Source organism: Myotis yumanensis, unplaced genomic scaffold (genome assembly GCF_028538775.1).
Source record: "Myotis yumanensis isolate MYYU_CA2020_CCGP unplaced genomic scaffold, mMyoYum1.0.hap1 SCAF_1, whole genome shotgun sequence".
Classification (NCBI taxonomy): Eukaryota; Metazoa; Chordata; class Mammalia; order Chiroptera; family Vespertilionidae; genus Myotis; species Myotis yumanensis.
In genome coordinates, this window is record NW_027223752.1 from 32,400,243 (window position 1) to 32,426,905 (window position 26,663).

Consider the following 26,663-nt stretch of genomic DNA (forward strand, 5'->3'; position numbering starts at 1 on the left):
ATAATGGGTGACATAGAACACTAAAATAGTCTATTGCAAAAGCCATGTGTAAGAAAGAAGGCAAAAACTTATCCTCCTACCTACCTGAGGACACAGTGTTCTTAGCTGGCAATTTTACAACTGCTGCTCTTCGGCTAAATAAACAGGCCTTTGTAAACTAGGCATAAGAAAAACTTACACTTTTTAACTGCAACTGCCAAATAATGACTAACTTAACAAAATATGACTCAAAACAGATCTAAAACCTCTGTACTAGGAAGCTTTACAGGTGCACATGGAAGAAGTGTGGATTCGGATCAAGTGTCTCCAGTTCCTTCCTTTAGCTCCATCAAATATCGCCCTCTCTACTTGACTATTCCCCTTTCCCTTTTAAAAATGCAATTAAGTTTCAGATCTTTTTTAAAAAATCAAAAACCAGAAAACAACCCCTAGCATATGCACAAGTTTCCAAACTATATTCTACAAAGAGTAGAATACATCTGCTTAATATCCATTCATACCTAAATTCATATTAATCTAGCTTCTTAAACCAAATGACCACTATTCTATTTACTGGCAAGTTCAATAAACCTCCAATGCTCAAAATTGGCATTTCCCAGGGATCTATCCTCAGCCATTTTCTCTTGTCAGTCCGTATCAGTAGTCTTTTTCTTACTCTTGATTTAATTGTGTTGATGAATTCCAAATCTACTAATCACTACCTCAAACCCCTCTACATATAACTTTCTACTATGTATCTCTGGATACCCCCTAAATGTCAACAAATAAACGTGTCCAAATTTAAACCACCACCTTCCTCACTAAATGCCAAGGTTTCTAATTTTGTGCATTAAGTATCACTACCTAACTGGCTGTGTAAGCCAGACCCTACACAAAAGTCATTGGGAGCCTATTCTGGCTCTTCTTACCCAGAGTCCCCAATCACTATCAATTAAGTCCCTCATAATTTCAAGATTTACAATTTGGTGAAAATCTTTTAAAAATGGAGCTAATAAGGCTCATCCAGATCCTTCTAAACCAATAATAACAATAAATTTCAGTGCATTAATTTGCTAGAATGTATCTTAAATTACAGTCTTTGACCCTGTTCTCCTAAGTTTTACGAAGTCTTAATATGAGCGGTAGTTGCATATATCCTTAACTAGAAATCTAAAATTAACTTCATATTCTGTTATTAGCATGTCCACCTCTATCTCAGATTAGTCTACGTTTGAATAATCTGTTTCTAATAATAACCTCTAATTATTGCATAGAAAAGGATTTTCTTTTAATAAGGGTTAATTATGAAATGGATTTCTAAGTAAATGAGAGTAATGTTCAAAATGATCATGGAAATTCATGCTAAAGTGCACTGGGGAAAAAAATCATTAATCCACTGAAAACATTCTTAATATAGAAAAATAACATTAAAGACAAAACACACTTACAACATATTACTTACCTTTAAAGCGCCATAACACAACCCATACAGTAGGGCCACTGCCACAATGCTACAGATGAAACTGTAGAGTGCTGCAAGCAGGCTGGTAGTGGCTAGATAGGAAAAGAGGGGGGGGGGGGGGGGGGGGGGGGGGAAATAGAGAGAGAATATTAATGTTTTCTAAACATTTATGGGGGAAAAAACAAATCTGAAAAGGACACTGAAAAGTATTTAAAATGGTATATTGATTATAATTATTTGATTTTTAAAAATTCAGTTACTTCATCCTTTCAAAGGATTTTGAAATAAATATTTACTATCCACAATTTTTTATATAAAATATATTCACCTTGGAAGTAATGAACACTTATACATAGCAAAAACATTTGTGCTTCAAGAATGTATCTTATTGTATTTACAAAAGTATGGGGAAATTAAGCTTGCTGAGGCCTGAGAAGGAATTGGAGATATATTAAGTATTCACTGAAAGATACTAGTCTATGTAAATAGAACCTGCGTACCCAGAGAAGTAAACTGTATTCCCATGTGTTTGTTAATTCTCACAAAAAAAGAACAGATCTGACTACTAATAATAACAACAACAAAAGATCCAATGGGATTATAAGTTTTAAGAAAAAGGTGATGGCTAAGATAGCTAGCCTTTATTTTTAACATATGGATAACAAATTTTCTTTAATGGTAATTTTATATGGTTACAGGAAAAATTTTCCTTAGGAGATAATTAACAAATAGTACCTTGCACAAATCTTTAAATCACATTATGACAAAGCCCACTGTTATAAATGATCGACATTAAACCCTCGCCACCATATTTAGATTAATATAGCACCTATAGCAGTGCCTAACTACTAAAACTGTCTTCTACCCATTAAGCTATGCTGAAGACCAGCGCAGTCTTAATTCATGCCTCTTTCAAAAATTTTTCATAACATTAAAAATGCTCTAAGATTCATAGCAACATAGAAAACGCTTAGTTTCTATTTAAAATTTAAGTCATAATATCAGCAGTGATTATTTCAATGCATATATTTGGAAGATAAATGAGTGAAATGTAAAATATGAAGAGAAATGGACTATAAGTTACAGATATTTATTTTCCTTCTGTATTATTTCTCTATTGCAAACATATTTTTGAACAAAACTTTAAATGGTATAAATCAAATAAGAGTATATTTTAACCACAGTGGTTGCCCACAGGGTTATTTTCAAATTATGCAAACCATCTCTATTCCAATGTAATACTGGTCTTACTTATTCTGGAAAATGAAGTACACATATAATAGGAAAATACATTTCTAACTATGTCAGTTCATGTTCACACATTCTACTCTAAAAACAGAGGTACTTCTAAAAAGCTTATTTAGTAAAATGCTTTTACTAAAAGTATCCTGGTTTTGGTGTTCCCATTTTAAAGATAAAACAACGCACTAAAACCAAATACACAGACACACCAAATGCATATACCAATTCAAAATTCAAATACAATGCCATGTATCAGAGCTTAATTTGGGATAGATGACCTTTCATAAATATTTCATAAGTCTATACAGGTTCCATGTAAATGCACTATAACTTACAAATCAATTCCATTATTCCCATATCTTTCACTAAAGTATCAGACTTCATTGCTCTTTCCTATATATAAATTAACTAGAGGCCTGGTGCACAAAAATTTGTGCATTGGGGGGGAGGGGGTCCCCCCCCCCCTCAGCCCGGCCTGTGCCCTCTCTCAGTCTGGGACCCCTCAGGGGATGACCACCTGCTGGCTTAGGCCCACTCCCCGGGGGGATTGGGCCTAAGATGGCAATCAGACATCCCTCTGGCAGCCCAGCAGCCCTCGGAGGATGTCCACTTGCCAGCGGGGAGGAGGCCTAAACTGCAGTCGGACATCCTTAGCACTGCTGAGGAGGCAGGAGAGGCTCCCACCACCACCGCTGTACTGGCAGCCATCAGCCTGGCTTGTCGCTGAGCAGAGCTCCTCCCATGTGAGAGCGCCCTGACCACCAGAGGGCAGCTCCTGCATTGAGAGTCTGCCCCCTGGTGGTCAGTGTGTGTCATAGTGACCAGTCATTCCCAGTCCTTCTGCTGTTAGAGTCAGTTTGCATATTACCCTTTTACTATATAGGATAGAGGCCTGATGCACGGGTGGGGGCCAGCTGGTTTGCCCCGAAGGGTGTCCAGGATCAGGGTGGGGGTCCCGCTTGGGTGCCTGGCCAGCCTGGATGTGGGGCTGATGGCTGTTTGCAGCTGGTCACACCCCCTTCATGGTGGGGGTCCCGACTGGGGTGCCTGGCCAGTCTGGGTGAGGGGCTGAGGTCCGTTTTCAGGCTGGCAGGTGACTGAAGCTCCCAACCTCTCCTTTTTTTCTTTTTCTTTTTTTTTTTTCCTGGGATTTATTTACCTTCTATGGCTATCACTGGAGCTGAGAGCCGGCTTTAGCTCTGAGGTCGGCTCCAGCTTGAGGCCTCGGCTGCTGAAAGCAGGTATCTGGGTTTGTTTGGCTTCTATAATTGAAACATTGTTGCAACTCCAGCTCTGAGGCCCGGCTGGCTGAAAGCAGGTTTCTGGGGTTTGTTTAGCTTCTATAATTGCAACATTGTTTCTTAGAGTGCAGCTCAGAGGCCGGCAGCGGCAGGCGGGGAACCTTGGCTTCCTCCATCACTGGAGCAAGCAAGCCTCCTGTTCACTTCAGCTGCCTGGCTGCCGGCCGCCATCTTGGTTGGTGATTAATTTGCATATTGCCCTGATTAGCCAATGGGAAGGGAAGCGAAGTTATGGTTAATTGCCATGTTTGTCTATTATTAGATAGGATTCCTGCTCAGTCTTCAATTATTTTTTTAAAAATATATTTTATTGATTTTTTTTACAGAGAGTAATAGAGAGTTAGAAACATCAATGAGAGAGAAACACCGATCAGCTGCCTCCTGCACACCCCCTACGGGGGATGTGCCCGCAACCAAGGTACATTCCCTTGACCGGAATCGAACCTGGGACCCTTCAGTCCGCAGGCCGACGCTCTATCCACTGAGCCAAACCGGTGAGGGCAAGTCTTCAATTATTAAATAAATATATTTTTCTTTCTAATTTCAATTCTAAAATGAAAATTTTAAAAGCAATTTTATTTTCAGTTTATTACTTAATGATCTGTAAAAGGATTATGGTAAACTGTAATTTTTGAGAAAGTACTCACCATTACCACCAAAGATATGAATATCCAATTGTTCACAAAGGTACATTACAAATGTATTCACCTGAGGCAGGAGACCAACGAAAAATACTATTGGGAAACAGAGTGTAAACACTATAGAAGGAAAGAAAAGCATATTAAAAATAGTATTCCTCATCTATCGTTTTGTTCATTTAAGATCAGAAAATGATAAAAAGAAATCCCAAATTAACATAACTACAAAGCAAATTTTAAAAGATATCAATCTACATTATTTCTCTCTACATTAACTGCTTGGGTATTCAAAATAATCTTTTCAATTATAACAGCTTTTAAAATTGTTTCAATCATTTTCACACAATAGAAACCTAAGGCACAGAATCCAAAGGAAGGCTTTCATCATCTCCTCTAAGAATAGAAGAATTACTATATTTGTTCATCATTAGCTTTTCTTCATCCATAATACTCCTATAGTTCTGTTCCTCACTGAGAGGATTACACTATACAACAAAACAAGCCTATTAAAACTACGTTTAGCCATGCTTGAGTGGCTCAGTGGTTGAGTGACAACCTATGAACCAGGAGGAACAGTTAAATTCCAGGTCAGGGCACATGTGTGGGCTCAATCCCCAGTGGGGAGTGGGCAGGAAGCAGCCAGTCAATGATTCTCTCTCATCATTAATGTTTCTATTTCTCTCTCTCTCCCTCTCTGAAATAAATAAAAATATACATTTGAAAAAACAAACAAACAACTACTTTCATCTACGCAACTGACCTATTTATCAGTAAACTGTGTACAAATAAATTAATGTTAAGATCTGAGATATTTTAAAAATGACTCACCTATAACTAAATCCCTGGCTGATATAAGCACCAGTGGATTGGTAAAAGTTATTCCATATAATTTGAACTTGGTTGTAGTAAGGTTTCTGCTTCCATAATCCAAGAGCCAAATAAGACCACAACATAAACAGAAATAAACTGGTCTACTGTAGGCAATGATACGATTATGACCCTGAAAATGGTATTAAAAGACAAGTTAGTTTAGATAATTTTAAGAGTCACAACTGGCTACTGAGATTTTTTTATGGCTTCTATTCTAAGGGTAGAAGTTTGCATATGGAAACTGTCGCAAAAGGGAATTACAAATATGGAAAGGAGGAAGAACTAAATAAACCCTGTGACACTGGATTCAATTACAGTTATCAGTATAAGCTCATAATTTTTAATATGTATATAAACAGATATAAGAATAGGTGTGTGTGTGTTGGTGTGTATAAAGTTGACCCTTGAATTGTTAGGGGCACCAATACTGCCCCCTAACAGTTGAAAATCTGCATATAACTTTTTACTGCTCAAAAACTTTAACTACTAATAGCCTACCTATATTGACTGGAAGCCTAACCAATAACATAAATAGTTGACTGACATATATTATGTATGTTATATGTATTATATACTGTATTCTTATAATAAAATAAGTTAGAGAAAAGAAAATGTTATTTAAAAAATCAATAGGAATAAAAAATACATTTACAGTATTTATTGAAAACAATCTATGTATAAGTGGACCCATGCAGTTCAAACCGGTATTGTTCAAGGGCCAACTGTATATATGTATGTATGTACATATGTATATACATACATATTATTTCCCAGCTTTAGCCAATGAGAGGGCCTAGAAGCAACAACATTCTAGTAATATAGATTACTGCCATCCAGATCTCAGTTTATAAATACCATTACTCAGTAAAAAGAACCAGTGCTCCATGGAGAAAAGGCTGGTTTCAGACTAGAGTAGAGAAAGTATAATGTGAGCTTGGAACACATTGTTAGGCAAAAAAAAGGAAGGAAGTACTTAAAGATTGATAAGGATATGTCAAAAGTATACAGAAGGCAGCTTGATAGACTCCCAAATGACCAAATCAGAAATAATTTGAACATCAAAATAAATAATGATAGTGACATCATATAGTTGATTGAATAAGAATCTATAAATATGCACCAATACAAAAAATAAAGACAAGGGAAAGTTATTCCTTACTTACTGTGATGGTTCAGGCAAGAAACATCAACAGATATTAAAAACAAGTCTGAGGGGCAACTGGACATATATAATCTCAAAGTATCTCTCTAAGGATATTTATTAACTACAACAGAAAAATAGTACCATTTGAGTAGTGGTTCTCAAGGGAGTGGGAGGGGATTTGGACCCCCAGGGGATATTGGCAATGTTGGTTGTCACAATTGGGGTGGGGGTATTATTGACATCTAGTGGGCAGAGATCAGAGATAAAGCTAAGTATCCTATAATGCACAGGACAGCACCCTCATCTACAACAAAAATTATCCAGGCCAAAATGTTAGTATTGCAGAGGTTAAAAACCCTGCAGGCACTAACTATCCTTAGCCAAAAGATGAAAATTAACACCACCAAGAAAAGGTTAAATCGACATCATGTGCTTCCTGAAGTGATACACTGAGAACATGACTGTTGAGTGTTCCTATCAAAAGCACAGCCTATATCTAATCAAGAAGAAACATCAAACAAACTCAAACTGATGGATGGTCTACAAAATAACGGGCTTGTGCCCATCACAAATGCCAATATCATGAGAGACAAAGGAATTGCTGCAGATTAGAGCAGGCTAAAAAACCAAATGCATAATCAGGGATTGTTTTAATTGCCAACTGAAAAACAGGAAGCACCTGAGTAAGAATTGTGGCTTAGAAAATAGTATTGTATTAATATTAATGTCCCAATTTTGATAATTATATTTAATTAATGTAAAGAAATGCCTTTGTTTCTAGGAATTACACGCTGAGGTATTTAGAGTTATAGAGGCATCGTGTTTATGATGCTCTCTCAAACAGTTTAGAAACTGTGTGTGTGTGTGTGTGTGAGTGTGTGTGTGAGTGTATAGGGAGAGAGAGAAGAAAACAAGAAAGGGAATAACCAAATATGGTGAAATGTTTACACAGGGATCTGGGTGAATAGCATCAGGAATTCTTTGTACAATTTTTGCAAATTTTCCCTAAGTCTGAAATTATGTAAAAATAAAAACTTCAATATTTCCATATATCATTATACTTCAAAAGCATTCTTACGAAACAATAAGCAAGTAGTTGAAAGACTGTCATGTGCCTCTGTGTTTTGTTTTGCTCATCTCGTCTCAGTAAGTGTCTCTGTATATGGGTAAAAGCAGCTATATTCAAGAAAAAAGGCATCATCATAACTGTTCTTGGAGTCTAATTTTGAACTACTTTAAAGAGAATGCTCTTCAGTCTTTCTATTAAATAAATATTTCAGTGTGAGATCTAAACCTGAATCATGCTTTAAAATAGTACGGGGAGCTAATACTTATCTTAAGTCACAAAGTGAATAACAGTATTTTTAATCTCCTTTGTGTCTATGGGTCTAAACACCAGATCAATGTATTTCTTCTTTATTCTTGCTCCTAATGATTACTGAAGCAAAATATACATGAATGATTACTGAAGCAAAATATACTTCAAAATTCTATTTTTCAATATTTACTCATGATTTATTGTTCAAAAGTTAGTAAATGCAGGTTATCAAATAATCATGATTTTATATGAACCATGTTTACCTAGTTGACAGGCTGTAAAAAGTGAATTACTTTGCTCATTTTCAATCAAGATTTAGAGTCCACAATTACAATAGCATTTTATTTCATGCTAATAAACCACCTTCATTTCTAGGAGTGTGTCAAAACTTAGATGAGAATATAGTAACATAAATCTTCATTCAATCTGACATATGACCCCCAAAAAGGTCTGATGCATGTTAAAGAACTATGAGTTAAAGGCATATGAGAGTGACTTACATGTCTGGGGGAAGAAGAATCTGGCTGAACACTCTAAAAATGAAATAGAAAGAGAGATTATCCTACTGAAGTCCTGGTAATTTTACAAGCAACTTTCAAATGCCTGAAATAATTTCAGTAAATATTCCACAGGTAAGAAATGACCTACATTAATTGTGTTGAAACATTAACAGAAGATAAAACATCATCTCCAGGCAGTGGTGTCACTATCGTATTAAAAAACATCTAAAATCTTTGTAGACTCTTAAACTTATTTATAGTTAATGAACCATTTGCATCTAGTTAAACGTTTTGGAAATGGCACATGGTTGACAGATCCATCCTACTGCTTGCCTCATTACTACAAATAAGTATGTTATGGTAGAACGCTTCCTGTTTTTCTTAAATCTTAAGATTTTTCCATTACCATTTACTTTCAATATTATTTTGTAATACTTTCAGATGTATAGCATAGTGGTTAATCATATACTTAGGTAGAATGTTCTCTTATGTAGCATTATACCTTTCAGGAAATGCACAGAACATGGGTTATCTTATAAAAAGAATTCTAGTTCTGCCCATAAATTCCACACTTACTAAACAATTCAATGGTATTTGTATTTAATACATTATCTGCATTTTCATATAAAAATCATCCAATAAGTTAGGCAATATCTTTGCAAGAGATTTTATCAACGTTCCATAAAAATGTCCAATAGGTTTTATTACTTCCCAAATCATGACTTTTCTTTCCAATAGCAAAACCAACAATTTCACTAAGATGGTCTATCACCACCCTACATTTCCAGATTGGACTATGCCTGCTGAGTTAGGCATGTGGCTCTTGGCAGGATATGAGATGAGGCATTCTTTCTTTTTTATTTTAATATATATTTTTATTTATTTTAGAGAAGAAGGGAGGAGAGAGAGACAGAAACATCACAGATGAGAGAGAATCAATGATCGGCTGCCTCCTGCATGCCCCACACTGGGGATCGAGTCTGCAACTTGGGCATGTGCCCTTGACCGAAATCCAACCTGGGGACCTCCCAGTCTGCAGAATGACTCTCTATCCCCTGAGCCAAACCAGTCAGGGCTGAGGCATTCTTTCAATTCCAACATCTATCCTTTAAAGCTTCTGTTCAGCCTTTCTTATATCTTTTTATGATATTACTATTCTTCTAGTTAACTAATTTCAAAAATCTGTCATATTTTACCTTTTCCATGTCTAACCATATTAACCTAAAAGCAGCAAACAAGATGAATGGGACAGGAAACATTGGAACCAGGGAATGAATTTAAATGGTTTAAGACAATAAAGGAATGAATTAAGGTGGTTAAAATGGAAAGCAAGAACAAAGGCCAGATAACATAAGATCACCACATTTAATCAAAGTAACCTGGAACGAGTAGAGGCTCTAAGATTTTGAGTTGGTATACTACTGTCAAAAGCAAAGCAACTGGGAAAGGAAAATATTTATCAGAAGATGATGATGTGCTATTTTTAAATGTGCCAAATGCCTGTTAAATATATAGGACTAAAGCTTGTGAAAAAGATGAAGACTTTGAGATATAAAACTGGGCATAATTCCTATATAGGCATAACAAATAAAGTAATAAAACAGTATGACTTCACTGCAAGGAATTGCAAATTGGGAAGAGGGCCAAATAAAACCCTAGAGAATTCTCATAAATTAAGAAGTAGTCAAAAGAACAAAGAGGGGCTTCCAGTCAAGATGGCAGCATAGCCTGGCTGGTGTTGCTCAGTGGTTAAGCATCCACCTATGAACCAGGAGGTCACGGTTCAATTCTCAGTCAGGGCACATGCCCAAGTTGTGGGCTCTATCCTTGGTGGGCAGTGTGCAGGAGGCAGCTGATCACTGAGTCTCTCTCGTCACTGATGTTTCTGGCTCTCTCTCCCTCTCCCTTCCTCTCTAAAATCAATAAAAATATATTAAAATAAATAAAATAAAGTCACAAACAATAATGAAGAGAATGTAAAAATAGAAGACAGTATTCATAGATGTTAAGTGAATACTTATAGAGAATGAAGCCTAAGAAAAAGACATAAATTTGGCAATTTGAGATTACTTGCAACCACAAAGACTGTAATTTTAGTACTGCAATAAGGAAAAAAGTATGAATGGGTCCTGAAGAAATGAAGTAGTTGACATAGGCAGTTTATTCAGTCAGATGCCTATCAATAACATCTGGACAGCTGATGGTATAAACAGAACTAAGCAAATAGTTTTCAAGATGGGAGAGTGTTCTTCATGTTAGCATATATCAGGCAAATAACCAATACAAGCAAGAGTATTTACTGGTTATGAAAGAAAGGAAAGAAGACAGTCCATGTTAACAGTCCACAGATTTTGCATAGGAGGTAAAAAATTTGGTAGATGATTCTCCCATTTTTTGAAAGCTTAAAATTGATCAATTTTGATATTATAGAGCCACTATTAAAACAACAGCAAAAGGATGCCAATCTTCTCTTTTCAATGTCCCAAAGGAACATACTAGTTTTGACATTATTATCTATCAATGATGAATTTTAATAAACTTCACATACAGAATAAAAGACAAAATACAGAATTTGTTGATAAGTTTAAAAGAAATAAAATTTTTAAATGCAAATTCTTATTTGTAACAAATACCCAAATACTTTCTTTTAATACCAAAAATGGTTTTAAGGAAGCTTCATTTACATTTCATTAATTTTTAAAGTTCATATGTCCCTTTTGCTCCCTACTCAATCTGATGTAAACATCCAACAAAAATAAATTTAAAAAATTAATATCCTTACTATATAATTCAGTGAATGATATGAAACTTTCTCTCCCTTTTAACACAGTCAGAAAAGAAGAGAGATGCTGGTACCTTAAGTAGTGAGTATTGACAGCTGGCTATCACCAGGCAGAACTGGAAGACCCAGATATCTCTGAAGAAGCCTTGTATGAGAAGAATAGATCCCAAAAATGCTACAAGAATAGCAAGGATGACAGCTAACACATTTTCCAGAATCTCACGATTCCTGTAGATAGGAAAACTTATGAGTAAGTATATTATCAATATAAGAAATTAATCAGAGTGAAGTAAGAAAGTCACCAATATTAAATTCATAGTTTGTTTGCTGAGATTTTCTTTGGTACTGGGTTTGAGTAAGATTTTGGATCACACTGAAAAAGAAGCTAGTTTATGTGGAAAATGAAAACAAATTCTTATGTATAAATAAAGCATGCTATAATGAATTGTGAAGTATTTATTTTAATGCATAATACAGTTTTCATTTCTATTTTTAAAACTTCACTCTTCTTAACATCTTTTTCTGTCAAATTTGTTGCAAAATAACTAACCAACTTGGATGACAAATAAAAGAGCTATACAACAAAACAAGTTTGAAAAAAACAAAATCTCAAGACAGTTTCTAGAAAATTAAAAAGTTGTTCATTTGTGCCCGGCTGGCGTGGCTCGGTGGTTGAGCATCGACCTATGAACCAGGAGGTCACGGTTCAATTCCCGATGAGGGCATATGCCCAGGTTGTGGGTCCGATCCCCAGTAGGGGGCAGGCAGGAGGCAGCCAATCCATGAGTCTCTCTCATCATTGATGTCTGTCTGTCTCTGTCTCTCTCTCTCTCTCTCTCTCTCTCTCTCCCTCTCCCTCTCCCTCTCCCATTCTCTCTGATATCAATAAAAATATATTTTTTTAAAAAATTGTTCATTTCCTACACAAAGAAAGCAGAACACAAAACTATGTCCATAGGAAGATACGTCCTGTTATCTTAAAAAAGTACAGATATGGGTTAAAAAAGACAACGTATCAAAATGATACGACTAATAATGGTTCTCTCTGAATGAAAGGATTATGAATGGTCTCTGTCTTAAAATCTTTCTATATATTGTTCTATAATGCATAAAGAATTATTCTCATAACCATGAAAATGTTTGTATTAATTTGTTGTCAATGCCATATTTAGTCCTCAAATGTGCTAAAGTTAATATTTACAAAACATCCCTCTACTATTACATGTTAGTTCTACAAAATTAAAACAAGTTCTACAGAATTTTCAAAATACAGTGGTATTTTCCTTGATCTCATATGGCAGCTATGGAATTCCAGATTTGCTGAATCCAGTGTTCCTTGTCAATCCTGCTACTCCACATACCGTCTATATTGCTAGACACTGTACTTGTGCTCCCCTTTGGCTTCCTTAGTTTTAAATTTTGATAAGTCCAATTTATCAATTTGCTCTTTTACTAATCTTATTTTTGGTGTTACATATCAGAAATTTTGCCTAATCCAAGGTCACAAATATTTTCTCCTATGTTTTGTTTTTTCCAGAAATTTTTTTTGTTTTGGATTTTACATTTGGGCCTCTAAATATATTTGTTATTGATTTCAGAGAGGAAGGGAAAGGGAGAGAAAGATAGAAACATCAATGATAGGGCAACCTCCTGCATGCCCCCTACTGGGTATCAAGCCCATAACCTGAGTACTAGTATGTGCCCTGACCGGGAATTGAACTGTGATCTTCTGATTCATAGGCTGACATTTAACCAATGAGCCACACTAACCGGCCGGACCCTATGATCCACTTTGAATTAATTCTTGTAATATGGTGAAAGGTAAGAATATGAGTTGTTGTTTTTTTTTTGCACATGGAAATCCAATAGTAATGGCATCCATTGTACTTTTTACCTCAGACATGTTAGTTTTCATCTCTATAAGTTTGCTGTGGGTCTTTTTTTATATTTTTATTTTTTATGTATCTACCTAACTTTTTTTAACATATGGAATACAATTTTAACAGTTTTAATGTCTTTGACTGCTGATTCTAATATTTGTGACAATTACAGGTTGGTTTCAATTGACATATTACTTCCCTCATAAATCATATTTTACCCCTTCCTTGCACAGTTGGTAATCTTTGGATGCAGACACAGTGAACCTTAACTTAGTGGGTGTGAGAACTGGATTTCTATAAATCTTCTTGAGCTTTGTTATGTAACTTGAAAACAGTCTGATCCTTTCAGGTCTCATCTTTTTGCCTTAGTATGTGGGTATGGAGTAGTGTTCACTCGAGGACTGATTATTCCCCACTTCTAGGGCAAGGCTTTCTTGAGTATGCTGCACAATGAAATATGACTTGTGAGTTTCTTCCATCTGGCTGGTAGGAACAGGATTATTCCTGGCCCTGTTCTATTTCTTTCACATGGTTCTTTCCCTGGCCTCAGGTGGCTTCTTCACATACATTCACTTATCAGTACTCTGCTGAATAGTCAAGGAGACCCTACTGAATCTGAGGCCCTCTCTGTGAACAGTAATCCTTTCTCTGATATTCTGTCCTATGGACTCAGCTCCATCTCTAACTCAGGAAGTCTGCTAGACTCTATGGCTCACATAATTTGTTTCCCATCTCTCAGGAATCACTACCATTTGTTGTCTCATCTCCAATTTCTTGAAAACCATTGTTTCATGCATTTTGTCTGTTTTTCATTGTTTCAGGTAGGATGATAAAGCCAGTTCTTGTTACTTCATGTTGACTAGAAGTAGCATTTAGTCACCAAGTTAATAACAGACTAAATATTGATTACTATTAAGATTAGTGCTAAGGCCCTACCCGGTTTGGCTCAGTGGATAGAGCGTTGGCCTGCGGACTCAAGGGTCACAGGTTCGATTCCGGTCAGGGGCATGTACCTTGGTTGCGGGCACATACCCGGTAGGGAGTGTGCAGGAGGCAGCTGATCGATGTTTCTCTCTCATTGATGTTTCTGACTCTCTATCCCTCTCCCTTTCTCTCTGTAAAAAAAAAAATCAATAAAATATATTTAAAAAAAAAAGATTAGTGCTAAGAAATCGGAAACAAAAGTTTCCTCTTGTGCCTTTTATATTTAGGGTCATGTTATCTATAACCTGATAAATATTAACACTTCATTTTTTCTGAGTTTTATATATAGTTGAATGACTCTTATTGATGATTATGTGAATATTTCATATACACATATTAAAATCACCACAAAAAGGTTTCTAATGAATTCAAGAGAACCAATGTTTGGGAACCTTATTAATTTAAATTTTCTCTTAAAGGACCAAAGTAGAAAACAATCTCCAACATGCTAACCAAGTAAAAACCTCAATGAGTTATTAGAGACATTTCAATTTAAAAATAAAATCTGCATACATCTTTAATATCACACTATATTCTCACCTATCAAACAAGGACAAAAGTGTGAGTCTGTCAAAGTTAATGCCAATCCATAGCTGGGGCAGGATCCAAAAGCGGTAATAGTGTTTAACCTTTTGGGCAGCATCTTCTGTTGGACCGTAAGTAGCTGCCAGATCTGGGCTTAGATCAATGTCTTGTTGCTCCAACAAATCGGTATCGATGGTTAAGAGTCTATTCAATCGAATCTGTGGGAGAGAGAGCTAAAAGGAAGTCAGCGTTAAAAGGCTTAAAATATCTTTAATTAAGTCATCATTCAAGGGCTACTCAATTAGCTTAGAAATTATCTAAACTCCTTAATTTTCTATACTAGTCCACTCCTCATGGATATTTTATGACCATTAGAAAGTTAATCAATAGGTCTTTGGGGAAGGTCTTATGAGGAAAAGTGTTTGAAACTTTAACATTTTGATTGTTTAGCTAGTAAATCCATTAAAATCATTTACAGTGAATTATGGGTGGCTTCCCTTCTCCCTGCTACATTCATGGACTTTTCTCAGTAAGTTATGAACCTCACTGCCATGTGAAAGCTAAGGTCCTCTGCACTGGAGTCAGTGCTTTCAACGCTCACTTACTACAGTCTTATCACTACTGTTGTTTCCAAGTCCCTCCTACAACCCGCCCCCTTTGGTTTTGGCAGGCTGCTCATCTAGGCTTTACAGGAAATTACCACATTACACTTCTTTCAGCTTTAACTCATTCAGACCAGTAAACAAGTTTCCCCTTCCTCTGCAAGAATCAAAGTTTACTGAATCTAGCACAGCACAAGCCAGCACTTTGCTATCTCAAAGCTCTCACACAGTTATCAGCAAAGAACACTAACCATTTCCCATTTTTCCTTTCCTATGGAGCTTCCAAGAATACACTACAGCACATAGGGAGTTTTTACTTTTCAACACATATCCTATATAATAAAAACCTAATATGCTAAGTGTCCGGTTGTCTGGTCAGCCGCTCAACCAATCAAAGGGTAATATGCTAATGATATGCTAAGGCCACTCAACCGCTCGCTATGATGTGCACTGACTATCAAGGGGCAGATGCTCCGACCAGTAGGTTAGCTTGCTGCTGGAGTCCGGCCAATCAGGACTGAGTGAGACTGGCCAGACATGCCCTGGAGCCCTCCTGCGGTCCCTGTCCCTCCCCAGCTGGCCAACCTCCCACGCCCCTCCCCAGCTCCAATCATGCACTGATGGGTCCCTTGGCCTGGCCTGCGCCCTCTCGCAATCCAGGACCCCTCGGGAGATGGCGGAGAGCCAGTTTCGGCCTGATTCCACAGGCCAGGCCGAGAGACCCCATTGGTGCATGAATTCCTGCACCAGGCCTCTAGTGTAGATATAATCAAGAAAACTTAATTTCTATATATAACACAGCCACTATCTCTAAACATTCACAAAGACTTCCCCAAACACTTCATCTTATGCTCTATGCCAGGGTTCCTCAACCCTGACATTACAGGAATTGTGAGCCAGATCATTCTATAATGTGGGAGTTGGGCTGTCCACTATAGGATACTTAACAGCATCCCTGGCTTCTATCCACTATAGACCAGTAGCATTCCCCCTCCTGTGACAAGCGAAAGTGTTTCCAAACATTGCCAAATGTCCACTAGTTAAAAACCTTTGCTCTATGCCATCTTACACCTATGGTCTTAAAACCCTGTTCACAACTCTGCATCTTCAGGAAGCTGCCAATAATTAATCCCTTTGGCACTATATTTATCTACCTATACCTCTTATGTGTTATTTATAAGGATTACATCCATTTTGTCTTTCCCAACTTCAGTATACTAGTATACATTTTGATGGCAAAGGCAGTATTATCTTTTTACAATATCCTCACTGTATTTTATGTGGCACATTTTTTTTATGTGGCATATTTTTTATACAGTGATATCATCACTAAGCTTCCAAAACATATACATTGGTATAAAAATAACTGGTAGTTAACCAATAAATAACTACCCCAAAATCATAATATTCAAAGTAAAATTTTAAAATGAAACCATAAAAAAATGGCAAAACCAGATTATGGCATTGGTGAGTAAAGTAATCTTTACAAGATACTCTCAAAAGCCTAATAATTGATTCATATATAGCTAATTAAACTTACTGATGTTCCATATTTGTTTAACAAAGGACTACTAAGAAGAGATGTACTATGGGACAGCAAAAGTATTTTGCCATATTTTTCAACAGAATTCCTTTTTCTGATTTGTGTAGTAACTTAATCTGAAAGCGCATTGTTTTATAAAAGTAAAGGAAAACTTACCACGTCGTGTGGATAAAATCGAACTGAGGTAGAACTGGATACATGAGAATCGGTATCACTAAAATAAAATGAAAAAGACTTTAGGGAATAAAGAGCTTGCCAGGTAACAGGAAAAAAACAAATCATTTAACAGTGTTTGATATTTACAGTGTCTTCACTTTTCTACATCAACTTCAAAATGCAAAATATCATTTTCCTAGAGTTGTGATTAAGAACATAGTCTCTGGGTCAAAGTATCTACATTCAAAATTCTTCACCAGGTGAATGAGATTTTGGACACATTACCCAACTTTTTTATACTTCAGTTTCCCTCATCAGTAACAGGATGATAGTACCTTTATCACAAGGTTCTTCTCAAGAGTGTTTAAGAAAGCAACAAACGTATTGCCTGGACTCATGATAAATTTAGCTATAATGGCCTAGAAACACAATTCAGTGTCCACAGGTCAAGCTTAGATTTAACTGTGAGACCTTACCACATTTATGGTGTAAGCAATTGTTTTTGTCTTGAATTAAACATAATTGTTTCCATTGCTCCATTCTCCTACTGTTTCGACTGCTACAAAATACCTAACACACCAACTTAATCATTTTTGACACGAATTCTGAAACTAAAGGAGCATAAAGGATATGATTTTCTAAATGTTTTATCTTTTCAGCAGATAAGTGACTTTTCATCTACGTGATTATAGATCCTGTTGCTTTATATAAAACCTCAAAACTTAAAAAAAAACTAGGTGAATTGCCCATAGATGTGTACATTTAAATAGGTGTGTCCATTATTAAATGGAAATCCTAATATAATAATCAAATGACCCTAGTGAAAACAGTGAATTAATTCATCAGTAATGTATTTCAAAGCAGCAACTTACATAGATGAATATGATTAAAATTTTACAAAAAAATTTAACACATTCTAAGCTATAATTATGTCATATGATTAAGATTTCTAAGTTCTTATTTGTTTTTCTACCTTCATCATTATTTTATATAATTCCTTCCTAAGGGAAGATGAAAAAAGAAACTAAATGTAACATATGACCCATAATTTAAGAAATTCCATCTTCTTTATAGCTAGTAAACACATTTTAAAACAAATGAAAACTGATCATTTAAGATATTTGACCAACCCCTTAAAGGAAGTGAAAAATTTTAATTATACACAAGAGAATGGATGGGTATGAACTTATTTGTGTAAATATTTTTAATAAGCTTTTTTTACATCATATATTTACAATGAAATCTATAGTTAAATTCGCAACTGTGCAAACCACTGTCTCACTATAAAATCAACAGGAAATTTTTACTTTATTTTTAAAAACACAGAATAGCTTTTGTTTTAAGAATAATGGTTTCCTTTTCCCATAGCAACATATTCTATTTTAACTCTCTAGAGACAAATGCACTATGACAAATTATTTAAGCCAATATAAACAAATGTTTTCAAACAACATTTACATCTAAAGGCTTAAAAACTTTAAACACAGCAAATATATGCAAGTACACACACCCTCCTAAAATGATTTCACACATACCAGATATTGGATGCTCTTCTTGCTGCTGGTTCAAAATTCACAAGTGACATATCACAGCCACCAGTCTCATAAAGCGTAGAAGAGAATTTACCTAGCAAATAAGTGATTTTTAAAAAAAGAATAATCAGAATTTTTCCTTCAACAAACACTAAATTTTAAATGTTACAATTCAAGAAAATTTGCTGTAACCGTTCCAAAATATTTTAAAAGAAGTGATTGGCAGGTAATTCAGCATGTGAACTGCGAAGAAATGTTAAACAGTGGTATATAAATGTCAACATACGTAATCAGGTATAGAAAGTAAGGGATTATATCAGCTTTGCAATACCAGTCTCCTCTTTCTCCTCCCAGAACATTCTGAAATGATCATATGAATGAATTTAATGTTGTTTAAAAGTCACCTGACTACTTACAAGTGGTGAGTGGCGATTGGGAAAGCTGCTTGTCTTAAGACAGTTCAAACTGCAAGACAACAAATTTGTGTGATTACCTTCAGAGTTCTGTTTGTTTGGTGTGTGTTTTTAGAAAAAGATGAAGATTGTCAAAATGGATATAAGGATAAAATATAATAATGTTGGTAATAAAATTACAGTATTTAATGAACATTACTAGTTGTATGGTTCTACAAGAACTCTGAAAAAATTTAAGAATACTACTTGTACAGACAAGTAGCACTTGTCTGATAAACTGATAAAAGGTTTAGAAAGTATGTTGGTTGTAAAGAAATAGTGGTTTAAAAAAACTGTCTTAAAACAAACTCTATAAGATAAAATTATTTCTGATAATGGAATTTTAAAAATCTGTACTGTCTGAAATTCATTCTCTTCGTTGACAATCTATGCTAGTCCATATCAATGGTGAGTTAGGGAGCACAAATATATAAATATAAATTTCCAGCAAGGCAATGAGAAGAGGTACACACTTCTAAAATCATATAGGTCTAGTCCAGGCTGCTTTTAGAGTATTTACAAGGTTTTTGTTTTACTAGCTGGAATTACTGAGGTTATGAATATGAATAATATTAAAGGGCAATTTCACCTTCATGGCAGGGCTAAGAGATTTCTCTTCCATAACTACAATGAAAACAATATACAATATGGATTTTTATTTAAGTGGGATCCTTGAAAAATGACAATAAAAGGCCTCCGTAATTTAAGAATCTGCAGAACATTTCAACAATTAATTCATTATTTAGGACTAGAATCAGAAAAAAAGTACTTTATTTAATAGGATTATTTGAGCACTTTCTATGAATCAGACAAAACATCCAAGTATTTTATTATAGTGTTTTCTGTAATGGCATTTTTTTGTCAGGATAATATACTCCTGCAATAAGAAAACAAAGCATTCTGGGACATGCTCAGTTCCTTTGCAGTTTTTTAAGAGGATTATTCAGCAGGTGGATTATCTCAAACTGCTGTTAGTCATGAGTCATTCACTCTTAGCACCTCTAGCAGAAACCAGATTAATAAACTAATATGAAATGATACAAGCTGTCAATTTAGCTACTTCTTAAATGTATTACTGACAATTTTTTTAAAGTGGTTTGGTGTGTTGCAGAAATTGTTACTGAAGAAAAAAATAAAAATAAAATACTGGCTTAACTAAAATTTAAAAATTATTTTTAAACTGCAATTTTTTATGCTCTGCTCTTTCCTCACTCATCGTGAATAATCAAAGACTGGTTATGCTACTATAACTAACTTACATTAATAGAAAAAAATCTTATCAAAATAATAGATTGCATAAATACAGAAGAATTTTAAACCTATGTTAAATAAAATAACCAAATCAGAGTAACAAAGAGCTAGAGAGCTTGGCTTCTGTATCTGAAATCCAGTAAGAATGGATGCATAAATATTTTTATATCACATAATTTGTGTGTATTTTATAAATAAGTTAATCCTGTATCTAATAGCATTTAAATTATTAAAGTACAGTCTGGTATTTAAGTATTCCATGGAATTTTTAGTAATATAAGTCTTGTTCTTGGGATATTGGATAAATATTTATATGCAACTGAAGTCAATTAAATATATTATTCTTTGCTATTTTAAAATGGAAAGGTAAAAGAACATTATGTCACTATACAACTTGCTTTTACGTAAAGGTGTCTAATATAAAACTTTTACAGACATAGTTGCATTTTAAATAAATACAAACAAAAATAAAGCATGTCCCTCAAAAGCTTTATAGACAGAAAGAAAGCTGAACAATTGAGCAGTTCTATTACTATATAAATCTACAACTCTGAATGCTTCTATCAAACTATACGAGTAATAAAACTTAGAAATTTAAACAGAAACATAAAACATGTCTAAGAAACAAGCAGCTTTAATTTTATCAAATGTGCACAACTTCAACAGTACTTTTTATTTTTTCCTAAGAAGCTTTTGTCTACCTACTAACTGTAAGAACATGTTAAGATTTTTAAAAATATACATGACACATGTCAGAACAAACTAACATCCTATTAAGGCTTTCTGGTGTATTCCCAAGTTTACTCCACTAACAGAACAGATTCTATGTCCCGTATATCTTTGGGCTGGGAAACTGACAGCACTTCAGAAGTAACAAATTCTATTTAAAAGATAAGCAACTCAGAAAAAAAATTACACTTAAAAATATTTACCTTGGCTTCAGTGAAAGCTTAGTAACATTTTAATGTATTAATATGATAACTTAAAGGCATCTTCAAAAATAACCAGAACAGAAATAAGTATATATTGCTTTGGTTTATAAAGATGAAGAATATTTTAAATTTGTCCAAATCTTCTTAGAATGCATAACAATTTCACATATATCTCATTTTGAGATTAAAATCATGATCATAGTTAACCTTCAGATGCAAAGTAAAATGTGTCCTTATCAATAACCCTATCTTAACATTATTTTTTAATTTAAATATAATTTCTAATGATCATGAATTGGGAAGAAAGTAGAACATCAATGAAGTATATCTTCTTCACATGAATTATGATTATCAAGCAAGTCATATCATCATAATTCCACTCCCAGGTCATAATTAATTATATCTAATAAAATGGCTTTGTCACAATTTAAAAAAGAAATAAATCCATTTCTGACAAAACAAACAAGATGGAGGCTGGAATTTCTACCAAAGGTCAATTTATAAATGATGAACAGGAAGATGAGTGAAACTGGATACTGACTTAGGACACTTGAAGCATGTGCCTGAAGGAACAAATGGTGGAACAGACAAATTCAAATAAACACTGGCAAAAAACCTGAAAAAAGACATGAGAAATGAATAGGATTCTCTAACTTGTCCTACAAATAAAATCCTCACCACATGACACAAAGTTAAATGCATCCAGACTGTAAGAGTAGTGCTCACCCAAGAAACCCAACTATTTGTTTCTTGATGTCACTGATTTTACCGATGTATCCTGAAAGGAGGTGGGTGAACAGAAGGACAAATCATCTGTTCAGTCTGCATCCTCCAAACCCAACCCTGACACATTGTCTTAGTTGAAAGCACTTTTCTAGTATCGCTCTTAGGGCAGATGGGGCTACAAGAGCAGAGAGACATGCCGAACCGGTTTGGCTCAGTGGATAGAGCGTCGGCCTGCGGACTCAAGGGTCCTGGGTTCGATTCCAGTCAAGGGCATGTACCCTGGTTGCGGGCACATCCCCAGTGGGGGGCGGGCAGGAGGCAGCTGATCGATCTCTCTCATCAATGTTTCTAACTCTCTATCCCTCTCCCTTCTTCTCTGTAAAAAATCAATAAAATATATTTAAAAAAAAAAAAAAAAGAGCAGAGAGACATACAAGAGAGGCAGCTTTATAATGTTTTTTAGAAGGTTGTTAAAGGATCACATACATCTATCTATATGACTAACTTATGTATTCTACAAAAAGAGCTTATTTCTGATGGTGATATGAATTGGATATCTATACTAATAAAAGGGTAATATGCTAATTAGACCAGGAGAACTTCCAGACAAAGCCACGGTGGTGGGGCCGAGGCAGAGGCAGTTAGGGGCGATCAGGCCAGGAGGGGAGAGCATTTGGGGGCGGTGAGGCCGGCGGGGGGTGGGGGAGGCAGTTGGGGGTGAGCAGGCCGGCAGGCAGAGTGGTTAGGGGTGATCAGGCAGGCAGGCAGATGAGTGTGGTTAGGAGCCAGCGGTCCCATATTGCAAGAGGGACTGCCGGTTTAAGCCCGATCCCCCGAGGGGTCCCAGATTGGAGAGGGTGCAGGCTGGGCTGAGAGACAACGCCCCCCCCCCCCGCATGAATTTTGTGCACCAGGCCACTAGTATTATTATATTTTTGAGAGAAGGCCTTGGATAGTACCCCCCTTATTATCATGAGTGGTGATTATGAGTCTCTGAGGAAACATTTGTTTTCAACCAGATAGAAATTACTCATTTTATTGCTGCTTATTATAGGTTAATGGACTTGTTTCTCCCTAGACAAGAAGCCAGGAAACTTTCTGTAAAAGGCTAGGTAAATATCTAAGCTTTGTGAGCCAGACGGTCTCTTTTGGAACAACTGAAATCTGCCACTATATGAAAGCAGCCACAGCAAAATCATAAATAAATACATATTTCTTTTATTTACAAGCTGGATTTTGCTCTAAGGCTATAGTTTGCCAACCCCTGTCCTAGACCAAAAGCCTCAGGCTTTTAAAAGTGCTTTAACTCCAGTGCTACAATGGAAATCAAGTCACTATGCTCTTATTAATTAAAAGTTCCAATATTGAGAACCAGTCCTTCTCTTCCTGGAATGTTTAACACTATGCTCGGTTTTTAAAACAGGAGAAGACGAAGGAAAGGGCAGGTACAAGAACAAAGAGGCTGGTTCAGAAGAGAGCTTTTGAGGACTGGGAAGGAAAGACTGATAAGACTACTGCTTGGCAACAGTAAAAGAGATTTACTTACTGATATATTTACTGACATGGCCATAGTTCTCTAGTTCTGACTTAACAGGACCTGCCTTACTTCACCGTTGTCTTCACTCCCACTGTCTAATCACTAGATCAGGGGACTCTTCTAAAAGTGAATGTACAAGTTCATATTCTGCTATGATTTGATCATTTGCTCACATTTTTTTTATCTTGTTTAAATAATCCACAACAATGATATTGATGACATCACAAGTGATCAAGTAAACAAAAAGGCAAACCACAGAATGGGAGAAAATATTTGTAATTTGTATTTATCTGACAGATTAGCTGTATGTACAATATGAAAAGAACTCTTACACCTCAGTAAAGACAAACAATTCGATTTTAAAAGTGAATAAATGATTTGAACACAATTCACAAAAGAAGATACATGTACGGCCAATAAGCACATCAAAAGATGCTCATCATCCTTAGTCATAAGAGAAATGTAAATTTAAAGCACAATAAGATACCATATACATCCATTAGAAGTAAAATTTAAAAAGCTGACAAATAGCAAATGTCGGGAATGATAACTTGAATTCGCAAACATTGCAAAAACAGTTCGTTAGTTTTATTTGCAACAGCCAAAAACTGGAAACAATGCAAGCATCCATTAACAGACGAATGGATATATAATATGCTTACACAATGGAATAATACTCAGCAACACCAAGGAACTACGAACACATGCAACATCATGGTGAATCTCAAAAGTGTCATTTGAAGCTAAAACGAAATACAAAGGCCCACAAATTGTACAACTGCATTTATATGAACTTCTTGGAGAAGGAAAACCGTATGACGTAAAATACACAGTGGCTGCCTGAGGTCAGAGGTGGAGGAGGCATGATGGCAAAGGCCTCATTCAAGAATTTTTTAAAGATGATGGAAATGTTCTGTGGTATTTCACAGGTATGCACATCCGTTAAAGCTCATCAAACTGTACATGTTAAATGGATGCAATTTATCATACCTAAATAATATATCAATAAAATTGATTTAAAAACAAAGAAAAAAAGACTGGTCAGGAAAGAATCTAAGTAAATGGTGAGGGTTAATACAGCATGTAGTCAGTGAAATTCCCACAAAATAACAACCAAGATTTTTGGAGAGTGGGTGGTATTTGTTGTTGTGTTTTTGTGCTTCATTTAAAAAATACTATGCATCAGAAGATTCAAAAATAGTGTATAAAATGAAGTTCCACACTCCCCAGAGACAACTTGTGTTCTCTGCTACTGCAGAGAGCAACTTGTGTTCTTCTGAACAATTTTAATACATTTTGTCCCAAGACAAATGCATCATTCTCCGCACACACACTTTCCAAAATTTACTTCTTTTGCTTACTAAATAGCTTAGCTATTCATGTCAATAATATAGATGCAACAAGTTCTGAATAGTACATTATATTGATGTACTATCATTTATTTAAGGGTTCTCTAGGAAGAGACATTTAGGTTGTTTAAAATTTTCAAAATTTTGGTTAATCGTCACCCAAAGATATTTTTTTCCATTGATTCCTAGACAGAGTAAAAGGGAAAAGGGAAGAGAGAGAGAAACATCCATGTGAGGGAGACACATCGATTGGTTGTCTCCCACATATGCCCTGACTGGGGCTGGGGATCAAACCTGCAACCTAGGGATTGCCCTGTGACCCTTTGGCCCACGGGCCAATGCTCTAACCACGGAGGAACTAGCCAGGGTAAAAAACATTCAGTCTTTTAGTTGTCTATGTTTCCAAACCCTTCCCAACAATGAATATCACTACATATTCAATGGATGAAAAATATCCCAATTCCATTTTTAATTTGCAACTTTAAAAATTATAAGCAGAGCTGAGCTGTTTGCCCATAATTGTAAGTCGCTTGTATTTCTTTAAACTCTCAACTTTTCTAGGTCATTAATCTTTATCTTATTGAAGTGTTTTTTGTCTTACAGTGGCAGACTGATGACTGACCTCCAGTACTCATTCTCTGCGTATTCCTTTAATAACAGGACCTTCCCCACACTGAATTTCGGCTGGGCATATTCACCTAGTTAGAGATATTTCTTCTCTTGCTTGAAGTTGCCGTGGACATGGGTCCAGGGGAGGTAGGAGAAAGTGACAGGCACATTTCCCAAGTCACAATCTTAAAGTTTATAAAGGCTACCTGTCCTTAACATTTTTTTAACTTCCCCTCCCTTTCTGTTTTCTGGGGATATGTCAACAACTGAAGCAGTCACTATAGAGGAGGTAGGGAAGCCACATGTGGAAGAAAACAGAACCAGCCCATCTGCTAGGGAAAGCTCTCATTAGAATGTAAAGAAGGAAATGTAAACTTTTATTTCAGTCACTGACTTGAGGCGGGGGGGGGGCGGGGGGATGGATTCCTACATTACAGAATTTTACCCAGCCCTGGTCAGTTTGGCTCAGTGATAGAGCGTCGGCCTGCGGACCGAAGTGTCCGGGGTTCAATTCTGGTCAAGGGCACATGCCTGTGCTGCAGGCTCGATCCCCAGTAGGGGGTGTGCAGGAGGCAATCAATCAATGATTCTCTCTCATCATTGATGTTTCTCTCTCTCCTTCTCCCTTCCTATTTGAAATCGATAAAAATATATATTTTTTAAAAGGATCTAACCTATATTCCAACTAATGCATACAGTAATCAACTTTAATTTAGAATGTTAATCTTAGAAAGCAGATAATTTAATTTAGTGCTTCAATGAATTCTTTACAACAGAGGAGTAAGAGGTTAATCAGACATCTTAACCAGCCCTTGCTGATGTCCATCCAATTCCTAGATTAGCAGTTCTGGCATCCAAGCTTTTAAAAATAATATGCCAGTTGTCTATGCACAGTATGTATTAAAAACTTCTGAGCAATATCTAGAGGATGGAGTTAGAATAGATGAAATAAAATTTATCTAGGTTTATTTTTAATTTACAATATTTGTGGGGATAAAACAGACACTCTCAAACCCTGCCTGAGAAAGTGTAAACGGTACAAGCTTCCATAAAGCAATTAAGAGTATATACATCAAAGCCCCGATGTTTACTCCCCTTGACTGGTTATTCCATTTCAATATATCTACCCTAAAGAAAATAATCTCTGCTGTACAGAAAACAGTACGTAAGGATGTTCAACAGAGTGTTCATTACAACAGAAAATATCAGGAATTATATTGAATACTAACAATGGGGTTAGTTACTGGTCGAAGAAATTATGATAAATATTAATGACACAAAGAGCATTCATGTAACTGACTTACTATTGCCAGGTACTGTGCACAGTTCTAATTGCTTTGCATATTTTA

General features: G+C 35.7%; 1 protein-coding gene across 1 annotated transcript in view; it reads right to left on the reverse strand.

The window, feature by feature from the left end:
• Positions 1 to 26,663, reverse strand: part of PCNX1 (pecanex 1) — a 161,880-nt gene that overhangs the window by 59,701 nt on the left and 75,516 nt on the right. The window contains 8 exon segments of the mRNA XM_070417286.1: positions 1,442 to 1,533; positions 4,632 to 4,742; positions 5,451 to 5,622; positions 8,455 to 8,487; positions 11,311 to 11,464; positions 14,641 to 14,858; positions 16,927 to 16,984; positions 18,462 to 18,552. Of these exon segments, the coding sequence (XP_070273387.1) occupies positions 1,442 to 1,533; positions 4,632 to 4,742; positions 5,451 to 5,622; positions 8,455 to 8,487; positions 11,311 to 11,464; positions 14,641 to 14,858; positions 16,927 to 16,984; positions 18,462 to 18,552 (929 nt within the window).